The sequence below is a fragment of the Anguilla anguilla genome, chromosome 7 (assembly GCF_013347855.1).
Source record: "Anguilla anguilla isolate fAngAng1 chromosome 7, fAngAng1.pri, whole genome shotgun sequence".
Taxonomy (NCBI): Eukaryota; Metazoa; Chordata; class Actinopteri; order Anguilliformes; family Anguillidae; genus Anguilla; species Anguilla anguilla.
In genome coordinates, this window is record NC_049207.1 from 19,157,499 (window position 1) to 19,181,890 (window position 24,392).

The 24,392-nt window shown below is 41.1% G+C and overlaps 2 protein-coding genes across 2 annotated transcripts; both read left to right on the plus strand.

Annotated features, from left to right (window-relative positions):
- The first annotated feature begins 8,296 nt into the window (after positions 1 to 8,296).
- Positions 8,297 to 12,785, plus strand: trmt10a (tRNA methyltransferase 10A). The gene is made up of 9 exons (XM_035427749.1): positions 8,297 to 8,388; positions 8,572 to 8,635; positions 9,214 to 9,423; positions 9,731 to 9,893; positions 10,117 to 10,188; positions 10,340 to 10,414; positions 11,056 to 11,205; positions 11,285 to 11,390; positions 11,667 to 12,785. Exons 3-9 carry the CDS (start codon positions 9,242 to 9,244, stop codon positions 11,948 to 11,950), a joined length of 1,032 nt encoding a protein of 343 aa, XP_035283640.1. The 5' UTR covers positions 8,297 to 8,388; positions 8,572 to 8,635; positions 9,214 to 9,241; the 3' UTR covers positions 11,951 to 12,785.
- A 1,893-nt stretch (positions 12,786 to 14,678) lies between these two features.
- spata6l (spermatogenesis associated 6-like) lies at positions 14,679 to 23,447 on the plus strand. Its single transcript, XM_035427750.1, has 12 exons — positions 14,679 to 14,884; positions 15,758 to 15,895; positions 16,133 to 16,181; positions 16,472 to 16,513; positions 16,730 to 17,876; positions 17,995 to 18,246; positions 19,420 to 19,540; positions 20,044 to 20,084; positions 20,328 to 20,446; positions 20,807 to 20,897; positions 22,681 to 22,775; positions 23,258 to 23,447. The coding sequence occupies exons 6-11, from the start codon at positions 18,091 to 18,093 to the stop codon at positions 22,750 to 22,752; spliced, it is 600 nt and encodes a 199-aa protein (XP_035283641.1). The 5' UTR covers positions 14,679 to 14,884; positions 15,758 to 15,895; positions 16,133 to 16,181; positions 16,472 to 16,513; positions 16,730 to 17,876; positions 17,995 to 18,090; the 3' UTR covers positions 22,753 to 22,775; positions 23,258 to 23,447.
- Positions 23,448 to 24,392: the final 945 nt, after the last annotated feature.

Here is a 24,392-nt window from a genome sequence, read left to right on the forward strand (position 1 = left end):
GGTTTGATTGTTTTCTCCTGTCAGTGAAAAAACATATATATGCAATAATGAAGTCATACTAAAGATTATGGTCTGGCCACCAGGCCAGGGTTAGTTTTAAGTTGTGGAGGAAATCATTTGAAATGGTCATCCACAGTGGTACCTGGTGGATTTGCGCACCATCAGTGCAACAGTGGATCAATTTTTTCTTATATAACCGGCTGACGGGAACATGTTGCTGGGTCACATAATTAGTAGTGTGTTACATAAAGCCAAACCGAAACAAAGCTTGATTTAATTAAAAGGCTGAGCATATTGCCAAGGTTTGTTTGCTGCTAACCCGGTCAGCACGGTTCAAATTCATTTTCAGCTGTGGGAGTCCTTTTTTTCTAACCCAAAAATCTCCCACACCACCAACCATAGGAGACAGAGGTAATCTGTATGCCCAATGGGAGTAGCAGCCATATTGCGGTTCTTGCAGTATGCTAGCTGTGGGAAGCTTGGGCAGTGTTTGACTGCTCTGACTGAGACGAGACAGGGCCGGGCTGCAGTATGTACAGCACGTAGAGAGAGGGTGAGCGGCAAGTTTGCGAGGGACTGAAGGAAGGGCACATCGCAGGAAGATGGACGGCTACAGCACTCTGAGGAGGCAGGAACAGGGCCCCGCTCCTCTGGAATGGGGGAACGTTCCGGTGGCTCTGTACGGACACCAGACCAGGAACCCTGAGCCGGCAGGCCAGGGGCAAGCTGGGAATGAGGTGGGGGCATTATGGAACTGCGATGGGAGAACTGCACCAGAAGGGTGATATAACAGAAGAACAGAAGAAGAAAAATACAGAAGTGCTATGTAAACATAGTGGACTGTTGGTTGTGTGAATGGGTGAAAGCAATGTACATTGCGAAAGATGTCCAATAAATTATGTACATTTCCAGTAATTTATATTTCCATAACTTATTTATTTGCTACAATATGTTATGTGTTCAGATACTGCACAGAAAAACTATAGCCAAGAAAAAAAGGTTTTAACAGAAGAAGGTTGCAGGAGTCTCCCTGTTATGTGTTTTATTTTTTTACATGACTGATTTAAATCCTGTAGTTGCAATCTTGTTGGACAATTACACAGAATTATTGACATATTTGTATGTTAATTGAACATTTGATTTTTATTACTGTACATGTTAAAGAGTTGTGGGGTGAAGAATTTGCCACAGTGAACAGGAAGGCGGCATTTCCTATGGCCTCTGCCCCCCCCACCCCCCCCACCCACCCAAACCCACACACACACACACACACACCCCTGGTCAAGCTGGCCGACTCCTCCAGCGAGTTTACTGGTTTGTTGATGCGGTTTCCACAGAAATGGCCAGTGACTCACCTCCTCGTTCCCAGCTGCTCTCCCTCAGCTGCTGAACAATCTGCATTAATACCCCGTTGCGCCCAGACACAAGATACAATACTAGCGGTGCCGACCAATTTGTTACCTGAAACGAGTATGCAAACATCCAGCCGACGTACGCTCGCTTTTACAGTCGCTTACTCTGACAGCATAGCTTCTGTTGATGCCTGAGCAATCCTGCCGTTCTTTTGAATTAAAATACACTGCTAGCACCAAGCTCAGGATTTTCAATGCAACACTTTTCATTCCATTGACAGAAAATACCCCACACACATCTTAAGCCTTCCAAGTTCAGTCTATTTGCTGCACTGCACAGCGTAATTGTGCCTTCCAGCAAATAAATTACTGTGTGTAGGATACTTTTATTTCTCTGATTTACTACTTGCCTGGGAATCAATGCTGACTCTGGGGTGCTCATATTACGTTCTTTGATAGAATACTTTGATTCCTATTATCCTCCTAAACAAGATGAGCGAAGGGTATATTGAGAGCATTTTACACAGTATACCTCTCCAAATTAGTTCAAAATGGAGCTCAGGGGCCGCGTAATAGTTATGAACCATGATTGAGTTACACAGGAAAGGACATTCAGGCCATAAAGCTGATCCATGTTTCTGGGTGATAAGCAGATGACTATTGCTCCAGTGAGGCCAACTGTTTCACACTCAGATAAAATCTGGAAGCGTGTCAGAGAAAATATTAAATGTGAAGGTCAATCTCCAAGCTTTCAAGGACAGAGCACATGTATACAACACTAAAAATAAACAATTTGAATGATAAACAATGTAAACAATACCTGCCAATGGTGCTGTAGTCTTAAAACCACCCACAGCCCCCAGCTTAACCAAGTGACTGTTACAGAATCAATATTTTCAGAGTACATGGTGCATCGATGAGCAAATGGAAATGCAGTAATTCAGACATGTTACTGAGCGCAATTTATATTATTTGGTTCACCGTTACTATTGCCAATTTCACCATTTTATGAGAGGACTGCGCTTATACCGTTACGTTCTCCAAGAAGAGTATATTACTTTGGAAAGCCAAAATGATATTGAATTTATACCAAGTTCAGGAGAAAGTTAGTGAGCTTCAGTCAGTTGCAATCCCAACCACAGAAAGTCAACAATTCATAAATGATTCATTTTTAAAAGTATATTAGTGAGGAAATTGTGAGAAATATCGGGCTCACAATATCATTTCCAACACCCCCCACCCTCCGCTAGTTTCTCCAGTGGGTCAATAAGTACATGCAGCCAGTTAAGTTAGACTAGAGAGCTGAGTCTGTGGATGTGGTTCAGGCTACGATAGCACCACTTAAGCCTGCTGCTGCAGTGAGCATCAGGTGTCTGTGACACAGCCTATAAACACAGGGGACCATCTGTCCCCACATAACCTCCCACAACCACCCCACCTTGTCAATCTAACTAGACCCAGAATGCTATCTAATTACAACATATCTTAGATAAATAAAAGAGACGTAGCGTTCTTATTGAAAATTCAGCTAAACCTATTTTATACATGTATACATAATAAATGAAAACTGATTGGTCAAGTTGCCTCAAAAAACATATTTTTGTTCTTCCCCGTTCCTTATTTAGAGCCCTAAATTCTGCCACAGTATTCTGCCACAGTTCAACATTATTTGAACATTCCTATAGTCATGGTAAGTGGAGGAGAGTTTCAAATTTCAAAACCTATACTATGGTGAGTGCCTTTGCCAAATCAGCCATTTTGGAGACCACGTTCTGCAGACTGCTCTAATGCTCTATGGGTAGTGGGAAATAGATTCCAAACATTAGAGGAGATAGGGCTCCTTTTAAGCATTAGCTGGCTAATGCACGTGACCAGGAGCTCTCTGAAAAGGGAGCAGCTGCAAGATTCATCCTGTTAAGGCTCTGTTCTGGTGTATGGATGGCCCCCACAGTCTTCAAGTATTGAATCCAGACCATCTCAGTGCCGACTGTGGCTGGCAGCCCCGCGGGCAGCCCCGCGGGCAGCCCCGCGGGCAGACACACAGTTGGCCCTAGCGTCACCCAGGGATGGTCGGGTTTCTGTCAGCTGGGACGACTGTGTCTCACTGTGCATCAGCAACAACTGCTGGGTGATGAGGTATCTGTAAACCCACCTCTTCAGCTAAACAGTGTCTTCCTCTGACTCAGCTTTCTGCATGCCCATCTTGCAAACAGTGATATGATAAGATGCAACGCTGGGCATTGTGGGCTTTGGAGAAGGGTATATCCTTGTCTGCGCTTTGCCAATATCAATAGCACCACGGTGCAGCAATGAGTGCTGATATTTATACGACTGGGCATCCCAAACTGAGGAGAAAATTGTGGGAAAAAAAAACATTTTTAAAAGTTTACTGAAAAACTGTGAAAACCAATGACAACCTAAGAGACCTAAATGAGGAAGTTAATGATACAATTTAATTGTTAATTTAGAACTGCATTACGGTATCATTTAATGGCCCTCAACTCTGTTCCTCGCCCGACCAATTCACTCCCAAGAAACCACATGAGTGGAGCTTCCTGTGTAATCAACTGCTTTAATTGATCAGTAAAGTGCTGAGTAACAATAAAAACCAGCAGGCCATGTGACACTTCAGGACAAAAGTCATTTTTTATGATGATTAAAAATATTACTTGATACTTTTTTAAAATCTGAAATGCTTGGGTGGATAAATTAACGTCAACATGGCCCTCTATAGACGTTAGTGCACTGAACAGTGGGTGTTAAAGTGTATCTTAACTAGGCAGCAATACCGCTTGTTTTGTTATGGTCCTATAGATAGATCGCTACTCTGTCAGCGGTGAGGGTGCTGTGCACCGTGTTGATTCTAACACCTGTTGGTGCCACTCACACACATGCAGCAACCGAGCACAAAACAAAACAAAGAATATCTTTCACATACAAGACCTTTCAATGCCATTCACACGTGTCTTTTACACTTAAAACTAAGCTCATACGACAATGACAATATTAGCCGTTTTAATTCTCTAATACCCACTTTCAGAACCTATGAAGTTTATTTATGGGAGATTTAGCTGAAAGTTACAAGATACTGACATCAGCTCCAGACATACAATGATGAGGGAAGCATTTAGTCATAGTCACGAGCATGAGTCAGAGACATCTTAAATTCGAAGTCTCATCTTGTGCAATGATTTTATAATAGCACTGAAATATGAGAGCTGGCATTTGTGCAAAGTTTAATTAACAGTAGCAGCAGATTCATCTGAAAAGGAGCATGTGAGAATGAATTTTAGCGGTCAAGCCAAAACACATTAAATGGTGTATTTATGTTTGTAAACAATACCTAAACTTGGGTTAGTGCCACGGGCATCAGCAAACTGCAGAATAGAAAGGAAGGAAATTTAAATACGGTAATAGTCTTGGCCAGTACAACCAAATCAGCATTAGAAAGATGAAAACTTAAGTCCACGTAATGGTTGAAATAGTGATTGAGGGGAGGAATTATGTTTGAGCGATCACTGTGACACCAGTTGTATTTTGGAGCTATTAAGCATTAGCATTATCTTCATAATGAAGGTCCCTCAGATTGGGCTGGGAGTGACTGTGAGGAGTTTAGGCTGTGGAGGCGCAATTGTTGGTGTGAATCGCTCTTTCACACATTGTACACGTGCTCTCCCTTCCGGCGGGGACGCAAATAATACCTGGCTTTCCCAGTTTAAACATTACACGAATGCCAATTAGTCCACAGATCAAGGCCATTACAGCAACCTGGAGGCCTGTAGTTCGTTGTTAAACAGAGGATCTCAACGCTCTGTCCTGATCAAATAAAGGAAAAATAAACTAAAAAAAACAGTCAATCCCCAATAGGGGGGGTGTTGGGAATGAAAATTACTAGGGAGGGCTGAAACCGCATCTTACCAGTTTTTGACTCAGATCTTGACTCTAGATATTGTACTCCAGACTCCATTCCACCTGAAATGTCAGTGGGCAGAGCTGGCTGTAACCCCACACTGGCCTCAGACTGTAACTGGATGACCAGGAGAAGAGAGAGAGAGAAAGATAGAGCTTGAGGGGAAGAGAGGAGAGGCAGGAATTTAAAAACGAGAGTCTCCACCAGACATTGAGAAACTGCGGACAGCGCTATGACTATACTGTGGAGAGATCAAATTAATATGGAAAGGACACCTTAATCAAAGTTTGTCTGCAGTGCATTTCTAGACATCCATTCATGCTACAGGCCTTCTAAAAATACATTTAGCTACACTTCATTGCAACCCAACTCTCTTTGTGATATAAGAATGAAGCACAGATCTAGATTATAATAAAAAGCATATATTTGCTCCATTAATCTAGCAATCTTAATGGGCAAAACTCCAAAATATTACATTTTTCTTCATTACTATTCACAACTATAGCATTTTAACAGTACTACTAGAAGCAGTAGTTAATATATATGCAAATTCCCATCAAGGACTATAAATGGTCTATTTGTCATACTTTTTTATGATAGGAATGCATCAGGTTTGAGAAGGTCCTAATAAATTAATATTGAATTGCATGCTTTACTGTGTGATTTCTTAATTCTATAAAAAGTATAATGCCATTAACTGAAAAAATAAAAATAACTGAAGATGAAGATGGAGGGTTTTCCAATAACGCCAGTGCCTGAGGGGGAAAGCTGTAAGAAAGCATCAATTGATACGAAACAACAAAAATGAATCATTAAGAACATCATAATGGAACATCAAGGACCACAATGGAAATAAGTCTTTATTTCGTGTTATCCTTGACAATGTCTTCACATGCACGTCTTTTGATACATGTGTTTTAATTTTGTCAAATAAACTAAACTAAGTCATCAGGTTTTGGGTTCTGGCTTCTCTGCGCTGGCTTCCAGTTACCTTCAGAATAGGAATTTTGCACCAATTAATAACGTTTAATTACAAGCAAACCATTGATTAGCTCCTGATTATATTTCACCTTAGGCCCCATAGATATCTAAACACCAACTACTTAAATTTTCAAGCAATGCCCTTGTAGCTTTTCTTAAGTCCAAGCTAAAAACTAAGAGAAAAGGACATTATGCTTTCTTGCTTTTAGTGGAGTGTTACCCCATTTGAAGTACTATTTTATTCAAATGCTGTAATTTTATTATCAATTTATTTGAGTTTCAGCCATTTCGCATAAGTTCATCCATGCTTTTTATGCTTTTAATTGGTCTTATATATCCTTTACCATGCAATTTGCTTTTGTTGTGTCATGCTGCATTACAACTCACTTTTGAAATGCAAATGTAGAAAAGGGGCTACACAAATAAAGCAGTTTTTTTATTATCAATTCTTGATTCCTTCTTCACAGATGAAATAATGCACATTCGGCAGCACAGCATCCCAGCTCTGCTTGACTTCTTTGTATAAGCAGCTTTACTATTATTTGTCATACTACTGTGTAAAATATAACAAACATGAGTGGAACATAAAAGAGAAAAATGATGCGCATGCAAACCCTTCCAAAAGATCTGATTGATTTTGCAGGAAATCAACTGAGAAACATATGACACTCCTCTTTGAATTCAGCTTATATTCCATTGATAATGACTAATGGAATAAATAAAAAAATCCCACTGCATTTAGTTATCCCTAGAGCATGTCCTGCTAGCTTCCATATTTGACCCTTAGCCCATACCATGGTATGCATCCTTATTTCAAGCAGTGTAATTTTTAACTTAGGAAGGGCTTACAGCCACAGCACCAGGCAGCAAAACGCTAATATTATCACATTACTGACTGTAAATCAGGTTATTCTTACAGTAAGCTTAAGGAGTATAGTGGTGACTAAAAGGATTTTGAAAAGCATAATTCTACAATATGTACTTGGAAAGGGGATTGTTGCAAAGTCTCAAGATAATTTAGAGACAATCAATTCTTATTGTGTAATTTTGAGACTAAATAAAGTACTAAACTACAAAGTACAGAAGTTCTGAGACTACTGACTGATCTCAATACTTCAGACATGAAGCTAAGCAGATGATTTTATTTTGATAATTCTGCAGTCATAGCCTGAAAAGCATAAATGAAACAAAAAACAAATTCAATTCTTGTCACCTTCCTCAAACTGTTGAATACCTCTGAGGCCATATAATTACAAATAGTCACTGTTCCATAATCGTGCTGCCATTTAAGATACATTTGGAAATGAAAAGTCAAAGCAATAAGCAAAACTATTCAGGGTATCGTGTATGATGGCCTGTCAGGTGCCCTTTGGTCTGTGTAGCACATCCACACTCACTCCCTGCACGACAGTATGAAACCTGATAACAGGCAAATCTCAAGCAAAACCTGGCACCATTTATTTCTCAGCGTGTTAATCTTGAAACACATTCAAGATGTGTCTGATACACCCACCATGAATATCACAGATGATCCAATTAAAGTATCTAAGGGGTGACTCATTCCAGAGCAACTTACTATCTATATGGAGTCCATAGGCTGTAATGTGCAAAATACAACTCCAGGGAAAATACTGAAGTACCCTGACTTATTTACAAGACACTATTTATTTGCAATCTACTGTAAATATTTATTTGGAAGGATTTATGATATAGCTGTGATTATAGCCTCATGAGCAACAGACAAAAAGGCCATGACTATTGTGATTCATTTATTTTTTACTTATTTGGTTTAAAAGCACTGCAGATCATCTACGTGGTTCAGTTATATTAAGGCTTCTCTAATGTAATTCTTTTTTTTAACTTCCCAGGCCCATTCGCCCTCGCTTGGTTGGCTGAAGTCAGCATACTGATATTCATATAGCAACCAAGCTTTGTTTATTTCGCCTACATGTACGCCCAGGGGCTAGCTTGCTAGCTATATCCTCTGGCGGACGAAAGGGCGTTAATGAATTGTTTATTTTAAAAAAGCGTCATTCTTTTTTTTTTTTTTTTAATTAAAAAAATGTGTCATTAATATTTTTATGTAGCCTACGGTGACTCTATAAAAGTAATACGGCATTTGAGGCAGTGTTATACCATCGAACTGTGAGTAACTTATATTCATAACATAGATCATTGAATCATATTAAAATTATATTTTAATTTTGTATTCATTCATTTTATGGAAAATCTTCAGGGGAAAACATTCTGTAGTATTATCAGCATGACCTTCCCATTATGGCTACAGCTACAAATCATGTGTTCATTTCGCTTCCTGCTTTACGACAGCGCCTTTTGATGACATCAGACCGGTGACATGTGCTACGGTTGTGGGAAGATATTGTGATACATGGTATGTTCATTTTAATTCATTTTTCGAATGTATTTTCATATATCGGACAAATATATAGCTTGATGTTTATTTTTCGTACCAATCATTGGACTCAACAACACTGACCCAAAGTAGCACATTAAGCTGTGCTTTCTAACGTTAGTTAGCTAGGAAGCTGTCAGTGTACAGGAGCTACATCTATGCAAGATAGACTAACTAACGTTACCTAGCTTGTTGCCGAGAAAGGAAAATAAACTGGAATTACGTTTAGACCGTCTAATGTAAGTTAGTTAAATTGTTTGGCGTGCTCATTACATGGCTCACGCTAGGTAACAGTCAATTCTTCGCAAATGTGACATTTTAGTATTAGCTGACGTTAACGTCGGTTGGTGCGGTCCCTCGCGTGATTGATCGCTGATAATCACGTGAAGTTGATGTTCTGGACGCGCCGATAAATTTATCGATAGCTACCTGGCCTTCTGAACTGCGTTGCTGAGCAACCATATAGACAGTTGTGCACTGTGTCGTACAAATGCAAGCAAAAAAAATGGATTCACAGTCCACTGCCGTCTAATGTGTGATAATCTATATGTATTCAGGTAACGACCGCAAGATAAGTCCGAAAAAATGTCCACCGAGGCGAGCAATGACACGAAGCCAGTTACAGATGGGGATGATGGTTCTGGGGTTGAATCAGAGGATAATGAACAGAATGATACCCAAGCAGATGAAACCGAGGTCCTCTCGAAGAGGCAGAGGAAGAGATTGTTGAGGCTCCAGCAATGGGAGGAGCGGAGGGACTTGCGCAAGTACGTGTCCATTACATTATAAAAGTATGTGGAGGAAAAGGGTGTTGTCCAATTTAAAGGACAGATGTTTGGAATCATTTCCATGTGTGAGATGAAATCCATGAACATCTGTGGCATGTCAACACGCAAGTTCCCCACCTATAAAGCTGTTGGCCCTGTTCACATTTAAGGTGTTATCACACCTCCTCTTACACTCACCCTTGGTTTACATATGGAGGCCAGGCCCACCCTATGCACTTATGTGTCGTTCAAGTAGCGTGTGAGACAGTGTTGTTCCAGTATGACAGGCTATATGTGTGCTCGGAAGGCAACAGCGCAAGGAGAAGAAGCAGAAGAGGCGTCTGGAGAGGCAGGCTCAGGGTGATGAGGAGACAGAGTGGTTGATGAAGAAGCGCCGGTGTAAGGAGGCCACGCCCAGCTCTCTCAGACTGGTGGTGGACTGCAGCTTTGACAGCTTAATGATGCTGAGGGTGAGCCTGAGCCCATGTGTATCAGAACCTTGAAACACATGAACATCATCTCTTTGGACTGTAGACCAGTCAATAGCATTCACATGTTCAAAGAGTTTTTAATTGCATGTACCTAACATTATATCCCCAAATGCGTGCTCCTTTTGATAAATAAAGCTTTATCTTGAAGAGTAATAGTTACAGACTTAACTTTTATGACTTTACTTTTTGTTGTGTTGTGAAGGCTGTTAAGAAACTCCACAACCAAATTCAGAGGTGCTATGCTGAAAACAGGAGAGCTCTACACCCCGTGCAGGTGAGTCCTAGCTATTTATATGGAATGTTCTTCTCATTTATTATAGAATAAACACTGTTGAGCATTTTCACACTTCTGTAAAATGTAAATCTCTCTCCTCGCTGTGGATTGTACGACTATTTTAATGGCTCTGTCCTTGGTCATTCCCCAGTTTTATTTGACCAGTCATGGTGGACAGTTAAAGCAGAACATGGATGAAAAAGACAAAGGATGGGTGAACTGGAAGGTAAATTTCTTTTAGAATTGCATATAATGGTTTGCTGGGCCAAAAGAGGACATCTGGCAGAAAATATGCATACATTCCTGAATTAAGGAGTGTTGTGGAAATGAGCTTTAATTCACATTACCACACCGGTAAAACTTTAGAGGCTTTCTTATCCAAAACAACCCTGTCACAGTATCTGCAGGGGAGTAGAAATGTAAGTCTCTTTAATACCTTTAGTGGCACTCCCAATATGAACCCCTCAGGGAACAGAAGATCGGTACCCAGTGGAACAGGATATCCAGTTGGTGAGCAGCCCCACCAAACCCAAAGCATAGCTTGGATAAGGTAGCTGCAGGCTGTGAAATACCCCATCTAATTCCTTTTCAGAGGTTTTCCACATCTTACCTGTCAGTTGCCTAGGCTTTAATTCCCAATTTCAATTTGTAATTTTTCGTAACAAAAAGCCATATTGTGCGTGTGAGGTCCCACCACCTACTCCACGTGGATGTGGCTATCTGATTGCAGACCTTTCGCAGGCATGAAATCGAAGGCGTTGTGTTTCATCAGCTTGCGCGTTTGAGGCAAATGGCATTAACACCTGTGATATCAGTGTTTGTGTGCGTGTGTCTGTGTGTTTGCATATGTGTGTGCCCCACTTCCAGGACATCAGGATCATGCCAGAGCACTTCCAAGACGTTTTTGACAAGAAGGAGCTAGTGTACCTGACCTCCGACTCGCCCACTGTTTTGGAAGAGCTGGACGAGAACAAGGCCTACGTGATAGGAGGGCTGGTGGACCACAATCATCACAAGGTTGTGCTCTCAAAGTGGCATAACGTGGACTCCCAGCTTTCTGCCGACAGTTCGGCTGACCTTTTGCAATGTTTTGTAGGGACTTACCTTTAAGCGTGCTCAGGAACTGGGGATTGACCATGCGCAGCTACCCCTGGGCAGTTTCGTCAAGATGAACAGCCGTAAAGTGCTGACCGTTAACCACGGTGAGATACTGCCGCTGCTGACCTTTCATATTAAGCAATGATTGAAGAACCCTGAGGTGATGCGTTCCTTGTTTTTTTTTTTTTATACCACACCTTTTCCCATTTAGCCTTAGAATAATGGATAGACATGTGCAATAATATTTTTAGATGCGGAAATATGATCGGCAGGTTTATTTTGCCTGTGAATGTGAGGTAACTGTGAGTGTGTGTGTGTGTTGATGCGTGTGTGTGCGTGCGCGCACGTGTGTGTGTGTTTCTATTTCTTCTATTTCTCAGTTTTTGAGATCATCCTAGCGTACTTGGAGAAGAGAGACTGGCAGGAGGCCTTCTTCACAGTCCTGCCCCAAAGGAAAGGGGCGATCCCTGTGGGCCAGGAGGGCTCAGCCACCAAGGATGAGGCAGAAGAGCAGGACTCGGACAGTGACTCTGACTCAGCAGAGCCAATCGCCAAAAAAAAGTGCTTCGGTGCACGGGACCAACCGGAGAGCGGGGAGCAAGGTGGACAGGAGGCAGAGCACAGCCAATCAGGGCAGCCCATCACAGAAGGCACTGCAGCCTAGACCAAATCAGTGCATGAAATTGTATTATTTGTTATGATCAAAATGCCTTTTTTGAAAAGTGGTCTTAGTTTGAGATGTGTGTGCATGTGTGTGTATGTGAGAGAGAGTGAGAGAGAGAGAGAGTGTACAGATGAGAATATGAGAACTGGGTTTTCACAGAAATGTAATCTGCTTTGGTTTGGAAAAATTCATATTGGCCGTAGTTGCCCACTGAATGATTTCTGGAGTAGTTATTCTTGGCAGAATATTTTTTTCTGTGGTACTGTATAGATCAGATACTGAAAATGCACTACAGCTATAATGTACAATGTGGTACAGTAAAGATCAATCCTCAATTAGTCACAATCAAGCAGACTATCAAATTCAACATAATAAACATGAAATACTGCTAGACCATTTCTTTAATATGAGGGTCCCTCAATCTGCTGCTTGATACAAAATTGCACAGCTAAGTATATAATATCTGAAGTGTATGGAAAGTGTTTTTTTTTTTTTTTTTTTTTTTTAAACAATGCTTTAATTTTTATCGATTACTTAAAGTTATGAGATACTGATAAAAAAGTGTTTCTAGACAGTTCACTTTGTTTCATCTGGAAGGAATTCTTGTAGTTCTGTTGGAACTCTTTGGTTAAACTGGTGAAGAAATCAGAGTGCGCTACTGTATATTCATATTGCAGGGTAACAGGAATTATAGAAGTTATACATTTGTTCCGAATCTTTGTGGATATCATTAACTGAAAAGGAGTCATGTTGTAAAGAATCACCAGTTCAGATTGTCTTTGATTAATTGCGTATGAGTTCTGACTGGTTCTTTACGTGAGAAAAAAAAAAAAAAGGCTCTTAGTCAATCAGTTTTATTTTAATCAAATCCACGTTTGACTGTATGTCCAGTCAAAGATTACAAGAGTAACTGGCTCTGTGTGATTGAAGGTACTGCACACACAGTCTGGCCACACTATGAGTGTATCAGCGGCTTTACCAATGACTCAGTATATTACTCTGAATTATGATATGATGGGGGGGAGTGGGGGGGGGGGGGGGGGAACAAAAAAAAACATTTTAAGCTTCACTGGGGCCAAAAATTCTAATCGTCTCTGTTGTGGTTCCAAATCTCTGACACCATGCATGGAGAACAGAGGTGCAATGTCACCTATGGGAGAAGTTAGGATATCGGTATATCTCTCCATTTGCTCCAGCTGGTCGGTCAGTCTGCCAGGTTGTATGATGCTAAAGCCTGAATGGTTATGCACTTCCCACTGTAAGGGAAAAGACTCCATAATTGGGAATAATTAAGGCCTGTAACCACATGCGCAATAAGACATCTGGTTCCATTTACCATTCATGCATACATTCAGTGATCAAAATGATATGGTTGTTGTATTTTTTTAAAAACGATTTAAAAAAAACCAAAAAAAAACCGCACATGGTAAAAGAAAATGATACTAAGTGGCATTTACAAGCCTGTACTAGCAGATACTGTTACCTGGAGTACCACAGGCAGTGGCTATTTCAGAACTCCAGTTTCAACACATTGCCCTGACACTCACCACACTGGTTAATGTTCACACTGAGCTCCTCTTTCACCTCTCTCAACACCTTTTCAAGTCAGTTAGTTGACCTTAGAACTCAGAATCCCAGATGGTCCTGAATAACTGCTAGTTTTCAGTGGGTCTTTACTCGTCTGAAGTGTATATGCTAGACCCAAATTTTACGCAGCTTGATTTTACCAGATCACTCACTCCAGCACTTAGTTGTATACTGCAAGTCGAGATTTCTCATTATACAGCAAGCAGAGTAATGCAATATGCTAACAATTGTAATGTGTTATGTTGCATTGTTACTGCAGCCTACCCTTGAACAGCTTGTTTCACTTCAACTGCCTCTGGATATCTGGCTGCTATTAATGGTGAATGTGTAACATCGAATTTGACCCAAGCAAACTAATAAAAACTATAGCCTATAGAGACAGGTGGCCACCCATTTAAAAATAAAAGGCTATTTTTCATCAACAAGCCAAGGGCGCCTGAGGAGATGTTCACTTTCCGAACATGGCTTGGCCGTTCATCAGGATCCGCAACATTAATGTCCGGATTAATGTGCAAGGGCAAACAGGTGTCTTTTTCTTTTAGTAACTTTGAAATATTCCGTAGTAGAAGGCAATATACGGAACTTAACAATTAAGGCTACCACTGCTGTCCATCTATATAAGTACTAGCAAGGTGCATTTCATACCGGAAGTCAAATGGCGTTATGCCTCCCGAGAAACTGGGAAGCATTCAAGTGAAACTGGCTTAAAGCTGTGGTGAATGCAGTCACATCTGGAGACAACTCTTGAAAATGTGTGAAATATTTCCTCGCTGAATACGTACAAAATGCACATATTGATATTGTGCACATAAATACTACGTAATAAAATACATGGACATAAAATGCGGCTGTCCTTGTCTGACGTGACTAAAGTAATGATACGCGAATTCTGTGCAATGTGTGTTCGTCACCATCACTCGTTATCTTCGGTTATACCAGCCGAGATTCTTCCTGTTATGATTGCAAATGTAAGGTAACGTATAGCAATACAAATAAAAACACCAACCTTCATGCGTCAAGGTGATAAAATACATAAACCTCGAGGGTTTCCATGTGACTCGCTCTATCGCCGTCTTGTGGCCATTGAGTACTACAAGCCGCTCGAAGTTGCAAAGCTGGGCTCACGTGTTGTAGTCGTCGCGATGCCATGGAAACCTGACGCTAACCAAAATAGTATTTCTGGTACTGTGGCATTTTTCCAGTGGTTTTGAGCCGGAAAAGTATATTGGTCGCAGCATGTGTTTACATGCTAAATAGTAGAAATACACGCAAACAAAAAAATAGAACAAGCTTTTGAAAATGTCTCAAAAAGCCACAAAAGTGGTTGTTGAACTGCACATCAGAGCGGTAAGAAAAACAACGCTGCTATCTAACGTTTGATCTGTTAGAACGCACATAACCTGTAGTTAAGATAGCTGGTTGCTATTCACAATTGAATAAAGGCACAGTTAACTAGCTAGCATGAATGATAGTATTAATTTAAAAAGCAAACAGTTTAAAGTTAATTACATGTATGGGGAAAAAAAAACTTCTTCGGACTACGCCAGGAACCTGTTCAAATAATATTTTTATTTCCATTTAGGCAACAGGTAGTCACGTATAACGTTAATACAACCAATGCCAAGCTTTGGAACGCAGTTGACTATCATAGCTAACTGAATTACTGTAGTGAAGTAAAAATTTCCGATCAAAAAGCCTCAGTCTATGCATCATACATGACAGACTATGCACTTCCGTAGCTAGTTAACATTAATGCATGGACACAATTCAGCAAGCGTGCTACACTTAGTTAAACTGGCTATGTGTACTGGCGCTCCCCAACGTTAGTTTGTAGAATCATAAACTGGGATTTTCCCTGTTCCAGGGACCCCCGACCCAGTCTCACAGGCATCCAGGAGACCCCATCATAAATTAAAAGCGATTATATTTAGCGATGGTTTTATATTTTGAAATATTTTTACATATCTATATAGTCTATATAATCTATATATTGCATATGAAGTCTGGCCAGGGACCCTCTACAGTACCTTCAAGTATCCCCAGGGGTTTGCAGACCCCCTGTTGAAAATACCGCTTCTAGATTATACATGTATCCTATCTAGCTAATAAGTACAGTAAACTAGTTAGTACTGGCTACCTGTTCAGCAGTGCAAGCACAAAGCAAGTTCTTTTTAAATCAGGATGATGCAGTCTATTCCACTTGTATTTACCTGGTTGTAGGTGACCTGTCCTGGTGTGTTTTTGGTGGACAAAGATGACGTCTACCTCAGCGTGTGCATCCTGCGTCATTATAAAAACTCTGTATGTCACCCAGCTGTCTTCCCTCTCCTGTTCAATGAAAAAATGAGATTTGAGAAGGTGAGCTATAACCAATATTCAATTAAATCAACATGCAAGTGTGATAATTTCAGCAGAAGCAAACGATGCAGTAGCTTCTGCTCATGGCTGCAGCACTATTGACGAGCCAGTGACACAGAGGTCACACATAAGTAAATATATATTTAGATAGAGTTAAAGCATAAAGCCATAGAGAACCAAGATTGAGCTCAAGAAACATATCTCATATTTCATTAAACTGGGTTTGTTTTTGCTCAGGTTTTCAAGCAAGTCAATGACCCAGCTGAAGTTGCTGAGCTCTTGGAAAGTATGTATGCATGTAGTAACAATTTTAATGCAACAGATATGTGGTTGTGTACACATTTCACACCGTGCTATGAAAATATACCTAATACATTTACATCGCACATTTGTGCTGTGGGTAAAAAGACAGTTCCTTTAGGTTATCCAACATCTGTAACTTTGAAATACTGTGTGTGGAATTACAACATTAGGGCAAGGTATAAGGGGTTATTCATTTATTCCACTGTTAGTTGGAATTCCGTTGTAACCCCTACTGGCATTACAATGGTAATGTAATGGTATGTTCTTTTCCAGGCGAAACTGTGACATTTGAGCTGATACAGCAGATTCCCCCAGGTGCCGTTTATTATTTTTGTGTGATAACTATACTTCAAAAAATGTATATAAAATGTACAAAAAATTTGGGTATACGCAAGACACGCTTTTCATGTTATAGTTGTATATACTATATGTACACATGAAGGAATTATGTTCTGTCAGGTATCATACAGAAAGTATGCTTACAGTATGTATTTGTATGAGATAATGCTGTTTGTGTTGGTGTGGCAACAGCGGGGGAGTCACTGGCATACTTTGAAGTGGATGCCCGGACATTTTTATTTCCTGAGCCCAAGCTGGTGCCCTCCTCACCAGGGGTGGACAGAGAGGTGCTGATGACACGGGCTCCAACCTTCCCTGTGAGTCTCTGCTCTTTCACCACTCCAATGTAGCTGCTATTTTTAATACATGTTCTACCTATATTACCGCTAAGACTTGTTTCATGTTATATTGTGCAATGTACATTTTGTAACTTCTTATCTGTCTAAAAACTTGCATTTGGTCAGAACATTTTCTGTTCATGCAAAAATTTCTGTTTACATCAAATAAGAACAGTATTCCTTTTTCCGTTTTCCCTACACCAAACGTGATTGCCATGACTTATGAAAATCCCACAGAACTCTGAAGGAACATGTTGAAGTCCTTGTGCTGTGGGATCAGCATTGTTCCTGCAGGGGTCACTGCACACAAGCAGACTGACAGGGAATGGATTCATGTTTCAGAGCAAATACTGTTGCCTTTCTCAAAGCCTGGGATTCTCAAACTCCGTCTTAGGGAACCACTGTACCACAGTTGCAACCTCTGAAATATAACTTGCTTGTTATTATTTTTAATAAGACATTTTAAATATCCTGAAGGTTGATTATCTCAATTTAGTCACATTGTTAGAAATAGCTATGCTTGCAATGAAAAATTAATATTCACACCGCAGGACTTTCAATCAGTCCAATCAACTGTTCTGCAATGTACTGTAGTGCTACTGATTCCTTGAGAAAGTGTTTACATTTAAATGTATTACATTTGGGACTCTTTCATTTAGTTTCAATAACTAGGTGTACACACTTTGAGCAATTAGGACCAAATTTATTTAATCTGTAACTCAGATACAGATTAAAGAAAAAATAAAACATGAAAAAAAGCATAAACACCTGTTTTCAACAACTTTAATCGATCTGGTGAATTGCTGAAATAATAACCAGCATGCACAGCAGTCCACAGCTCTGTGTTTGAGAAGCCTGCCCCAGAGGACTCCGGCCCCTTCTCCCTCATTGTCTCCCTCATTCACCAGGGTATTGCACCTAGGATCGAATTTTCCACCAGAACGACCATCATCGAATGCTCTGCCAGATCAGAGAATGCCATTAACCCCGATGTACCCCCGGTAATGCCTTCATTTATTTCGGTCTGCATACTGTAATCCATTGATAGCCGCGGTGTCTGGTGATTTATCGCTGCTCGTCCATGTATGAAATGGCGATCATTCTGCTGTTTGAACTCAGAGGATAGCGCCCAAGAAAGTGAACTCCAAGAGGGGTGTGAGGAAAGGCGGCACCGCCGAGGCCGGGGGGCGTGCTTCGTCGGCGGTGAGGAAGAGGATGCCCGGGGGCGGGCTGGCTGGCGCTGAGCTGAGAGGGGAGAAACCGCGCTCCCGTTCTCTGTCCCCATTCACCGTCGGCGTGAGGAAGGTCTCTCACCGGAACACTGTCAGGCAACCAATGACGGGCCAGGAAGGCTCCAGACCTGAGCCACAGGTTCGCCATGAAGCCTTTCCTTTGTGCAGACTTCAGTCAGACTGTCTTAAAACACCGAGTGTATCTTCTGGCTCTTTGATTGATTGATTGATTTGTACCATTTATGAGGATTCATAGCATTTGACAGGGACACTGCTGAATAATCAGCATATCTGCTTTAGCATCAATATAAAGATTTGCATGCTAAAGCATTATCTGAGTCGCTTGTTTAAATTTGTGGACCCAGTGCAGACAAGAACAGATAAATTGACACAAATCCAACATTAATTCTGTGTAGTTGAACTAATATTAACTAATATTAACAATGCATATTCTCTCCTTACCTGAAAACTGTGCACACATTTCACAATCTGTTTCCATGAAACATTTCTCAATTACTCTCTGTTCCTTCGTGTGTAGGAGGGAATTTTTGTTCAGCTTCAAAAACCTTTTCATCATAACTCCCACCGAACCGCTTCCGAGCGCAGTGCAGTCCGTATCTTTGGCCAGCAGATGGTAACAAAGAGTTCACATTGTGTTCACGTTCACACTATCAATCAGAAATTCCCGTTTATCTACTGACTGACAGAGAGTGTTTTCATGTTGAAGTAAATTCCTTGAACTTAACGGCTTTACGCTATGATTTTTATTGGGAGGTGATTAAAATTGGATGGTGCAGTCTTGCTGAAAAGCGGATTGCGTGCCATAAGATCATAGTGCGTACGCTGTCAGTAAATAACGTGGCAGTGAGCCATCGCCTCATTCAGTCATAATCCCTGATTTTTCACAGGTAATATTTATTTTGTTGAAATAACTTCTCGTATTTTTTCTGTGTTTAAAATCGTCAGTTGTGCAGCAGAAGTCACTCGCACCCATGCAGGGACTACTGCAGCCAAAGCATGCGCATTGCTCTGATGCATGAGTTTGCGACTGTTCTGTGCCACTCTCGGCTCTGTTGTGGTCATTCTGGACAGTTGGGCGTATCGTCGTACTGGGAGCTATTGCTTTGTGCGGATGAGCCGCTTGGGAAATCCCCACACATAATAGCTTCAGATCTATTGTGTATCTTCTGTTACTCTGCCTCTAGCTGCCCATTATGATATGCTAATTAGACAAAGCCAATGGTGTGTTATTAAAGGAGTCTGGACATTTCTGAATGTTTAATATTCCAGTGTCGTTCTTTGTTGCTCTTAGGTAAACGGTAGCCGCTCTGAAAGTAAGCATAAATCCGCACAACATCTGCCCCAAAATTCGTTCAAGAAGGAAATACTCAGGAGAACCTATCCACTGCTTCCAAGGTCATGGCCCATTACTGGTAAGAAGACCACACCATCTCATATATTTAGGGATTGCAGAGCTGAAATAGCTGTGGCATGAAGTCACAGTCTGATAAAGAATTATGTAGAAACACTCCTCCATTCTCATATTCACAAGGTCACGATCAAAACTAGGTGTACAGTGTACAAGACATAGGTGAGTCAATGTTTTGCTTGTCTTCATTGCGTAAGACTGAAGTGAAACAGGATAACAAGAGAATGTTGACTTGCCTGTATAAATTTTACCCATTTTAAATACAAATGTCTTGCTTTAAACACAAGTTTTCCTTGTGACTACATTCACCTTCTTGTTTTGATGTATTCTGTTTGTTATTTCAGCTTCTGAATTCAATTTTTCTTACCCTATTTTTAAAAAGCATTCGGCTTCAGAGAAGTAGCATTGTTTTAAAAGGGTACAGATTGTTCTGCCTTGCAGCATTTTACGATTTGTTATTTGTTGCCGACCATCTTTGGTTACTGCCTTCTTTTCCTTTCCTTGTAGATTCTAGAGGGAGCGTAAATCAAAGTTATTCATCTGACTGGGTAGGAAATCTTTCCATGTGCCCTAAATTGGAAATGCTTCTATTTGTATTTCTTGCTGCGCTGTTCCACAACCTCAAGCATAACTCATCAGCGTTATATTCAAATGCTTGCATGGAGTGGAGCATTAAACTCCTTTTGTATGCTAACACCAGTAATGAAATGGAGCTCTGAATTGATTGCGCTTGATTGCGCAGTGCGGTGCGGGACGGTTAGGCAGTTTCAGCGCCACCATTTTGATTGCAGGCTCGGGAGCCCGAGGAGGACGAATTACGGTGGGCCGGCGCGGAGGACCGCCGCCCTAACTCCGCGGTGACCCGCGGCCCGCCGCGAGCCGTTCTGAGCGGCAGCCTGAGCAGGAGCAGGTAAGCCTTCATACAGCGCTGAGCCGTATGTGCGCTGCTCAGCAAGTGCCTCATCAGAGCAGTGGAGCTGCGTTCACCAGCAGCGGCAGCCATTTTTCACTTCCTTTGCAGTACGGGCACTTACCGTCAGTGAAGCACATGGGTCTTACGAAACTCCAGAATTTTAAAGCTTGGTGTCACTGACGGTCACTTACTGTAAAAAGCTGGTTGTTATTTTACTCATGATGGCCTCATAGGTATTACTGGATTTTGAAAAGGTTTTTGCCCAACATTGGAGTTTTGTTAGATAAAGTAGGCTGTTAGTTAGATAAAGTAGTATCTCATTGGCCTTTGAGGTGGAAGTGTTTCATGATTGCACAGGAGCCCCGATTCCCAGCACATGTGGGAGGACATCCATGAAAGAGTACGAGCCCTCCTCACCTCCTCCAGAGCCATGCAGCGGCTGGCGTATGTGAGTTCCCCTGAGCACACGCATACACACTCACACTCTCTCTCTCTCTCACACACACACACACGCACTCTCACTTATACACGCACACACACACCACACACACACTCTCAGTCACACACACAAACACACACACACGTGCACACAGTGAGTCAGTGAGTACAGGGAGTACTTTCTCACACTTTTTATCCCAAATAGTTCCAAGGTCGATATGGCTGTTAAGTCAAAAATAAGTTTGTTTCGGCTCGTTTGAGTATATGTGTTGCAATATTGAAATTCTCGGGATGTCTGCAACAAGAAAGCATTCGATGTTACGGTGTATTGTGTACTCCCTTTTAATGGATTTCTGACATTTTTGGCTCAGCTAGCTTGAAGTTAATTAAGTTAGTTGCCATACTGTTTTGGCCTGGCTTTATTGCAGTCTCATTGATTTTGCACAACAATAAGATGTCAATGTGGCAATACAGTGATATACATGCAACAGAATGGTAAACGGGCACGCGGCTTTGTTTTGTTAGCTATCATTACATTTCTGAAGTTATTTTTCACTGTCTATACCTCTCTGTCTAAATTGCCAGAGATCGTATTAAACAAAGGAATGAAATGTCCTATAGTTCCTTTCCATTGCAGTTAAGAGTTCAGAGCACTACTTTTTTTGGAAGAATAAAAATAAATTGCACTATAAAAAACAAGGTTCCAGCTGACATGGATTTTGCTAATGCTCTTGTATTCAATAGAGGCTGCAGCAATTATGGCTGTATTTCAGACTCATAACTGCAATCTGTAGAGGTTATGTCATATTTCTTATCAGCAGGGGATGGGTGGTTTATAAGTCACCATACAAGTAAACACAAGTAACCTAACATGAACTTTTATACTTCCTTACAGATGTCTTGTTGTGCACTTTGCAATTCCCCACTGTGGGATACTAAAGTTTACGAACTAATTCTAAATGCCAGCTGGCCATAGTGCAGAAGTGTAGACCACCGATTCTTATAGGGACAGCATTTAACATACTATTTGTACTTCTTACTGCTTGAGGCAGTCTTCCTACTTCAGGCAGTCTTGCTGCTTCAGGCAGTCTTCAAGTTGTCAGAATACACAGCCTTCCTGTGCCAAAGGACCGAGACACAGTCAGCTTGCAGCATGCAGACTAGATATAGTTTCTGAGGGTGACAGCACTGCTGAGGAGAGGCTTGTGTGGACATGTCAGAAAGATCTTTTTCTTTGATGGTGCAGATTCACTTCAAGGGCCTGTGAAGTGATTGCTTTCCATTTTGGGAAACCGCCTATCATTCATGTAGCAGGATCACATAACGAGTCCTGTTTAATTTAATGAAGTATTAATAGAAGGAGTTGTGGGGAGACTGAAAGAATGACCAAATGAGGAAGAGGCCAGAACTAATTTAGCAAAACTGTTTTATGGGTCTTGTGGCACACACCACTAACCACCTCTGCAGTGATTTGATTGTAATATTGCCTGTGTAAGTTCGGTTCCTTCCTGTACTAATACCTGCACCTTTGAAGTCATATTTGTTAAGAATGTGTGCCTAAGGCATGCATTGCAGACTGTAGTACACCCTGATGACAGTGATTCTCAGACCGGAGCACAGGTGTGAAAGATAGGAACCGGACGTGTGGAACAGTGTGTACTCTGCGTCTTTATCACCCATGATCAGTGCTACTGCAGTATGTCATAACAGACTCACCGCACACGGCCCCGCCCTCTGTCCCACACTGCAGTGCCTTGTGTGAGTGTGTGTGCATGTGCGTGTGTGTGTCATAGGGAGCGACGGACTCGGAGATCGATGATGTGATCGCGAGGAGATGCGCCACACCGCATTCTTGTCCCATCTAGAGGGAACGCCCCGTGGAGATGAGGTGAGTGAGAGAGACATCATCACAAGAGTCTCTGTCCACTGCTGGTGTCACCATAGGTCACACATAGCCTTTTAAGGGCTAGTATCGCCATTCCAGGGAATATCTTTAAATTGTATGTTATATTTATAGTGTGAATGGCCACTGTCAGTTAACATTTTATGAGAGCTTCTGCTTGATAGATATTATTGATAAATACATAATAATTGTGGCTGGCAAGTTATAAATATAGTAAGGGATGGAGGACCATCCCCAGTCTTCGTGCAACAACAGTAACAATCTCAGGGGTGTAAATCTTGTGAAATGCAGTTTAATGTTATAGCATTGGATGAACAGTGCTGTATAAACCAGCTGTAAATGGGGAATATGTACTGTAATGGGGGAGCTTATTAATTATGCAAAACAATCAAAAACAGGATCAGGAAACTTGAAGTTCTCTGCCTCACCTGTTTCTTATGAATATTAACATTTAAATATCTTTTCAGGTCTACAGATAAGACTTGCCAAATTTTCAAGAACCTGAAGAATCCAACAATTTGGGCTCCGATACATTTCAACATTGATTTTACAATGCAATAATGTCATATTTCATTCTTTGCGCTTGTATGTCATTGATGAATGAGAAATACAGCAGGATAGCAGCTGGCGTGTTATTGATTAAAGCTGTCAGTGTAATGGAAAGTCTCATTTATATTGACCTCTGTGTTAATTAATGGACAGAATTCTAGAAATATCTTTTATTTTCTGTCATGTTCAATATACAGTACAACTATATTTTGCTTCAATTAGCTTGTTTTTTAATTCTGAATAATCTTTTGTCTATGCTTATTTATTGAAATATAATAGTATAACACCCTCTTTTCACAGTTCATTACAAAGTAGACTTCACGATTTTTGTGTCAATTTCTGACTAGAGCTTGCCATTCTGGTTCAGCCCGTGAACGTGTCTCCTGTGGCAGTATTTGTTAATTAACACAGGGAGGCTCTCAGTGTAATTAAATGAGCAGTGTTCGCGCTGATAAGAATGGAAGCGGGGCCATTATCGGAAGGGTCCCGTAACATCCATTTCGTTATTCCTAGACTGTAAATTGTGACAGTGCTAGCCCAAGCAAGTTTGCACCTATGCTGTTGTCCCAGAATTATCCATCCTAATCAAAACCACTGGGCCATTTCCACTCCTCGGCCAAGAGCAGGCGGCCTGACCTTCAGGTGTCCTCAGGTATATCGTCTGTGGGTCATTAAAGGGAAATAATGTGTTGGCCGTTCTGCGTAGACCGCCGTCATGTCTCCTGGAAATTGTCTGCTCAATGATTATCTACTGCACCAATCCCTGCAGAACATTGCAATTTATACTACAGGGAAACTGTGATAGAATGCAACAGCAGCCAGAGTTGAGCTTTCTGCTTATGTTGTCACTGTTGGCTCAGTCATGGCCAATTTTAGCTCTTTTTCAGCTGAGTTTAAAGAATCTTTGACATATTATGTGGAATATTATGCAGGAAAATGTGGATTCAGTGATACAGAGGGTCTCTGCTGAAGTCTGCTGTCTACCAGCCTGTACCCGAGGTTTAACAATTTAATCAGAATCAAGAAAGCATGCAATCAGTGCTGTTTTTGATC

What these genes read in the sequence shown, in the direction of transcription:
- spata6l (XM_035427750.1), top strand. Translation starts at nt 18,091, where the DNA reads ATGCCCGGGGGCGGGCTGGCTGGCGCTGAGCTGAGAGGGGAGAAACCG. An exon ending in GCTCCAGACCTGAGCCACAG is followed by an intron (nt 18,247 to 19,419) that starts GTTCGCCATGAA and finishes TGTTGCTCTTAG; the next exon opens with GTAAACGGTAGCCGCTCTGA. An exon ending in GGCAGCCTGAGCAGGAGCAG is followed by an intron (nt 20,447 to 20,806) that starts GTAAGCCTTCAT and finishes ATGATTGCACAG; the next exon opens with GAGCCCCGATTCCCAGCACA.
- trmt10a (XM_035427749.1), top strand. Translation starts at nt 9,242, where the DNA reads ATGTCCACCGAGGCGAGCAATGACACGAAGCCAGTTACAGATGGGGAT. An exon ending in TGGACCACAATCATCACAAG is followed by an intron (nt 11,206 to 11,284) that starts GTTGTGCTCTCA and finishes AATGTTTTGTAG; the next exon opens with GGACTTACCTTTAAGCGTGC. An exon ending in AGTGCTGACCGTTAACCACG is followed by an intron (nt 11,391 to 11,666) that starts GTGAGATACTGC and finishes TCTATTTCTCAG; the next exon opens with TTTTTGAGATCATCCTAGCG.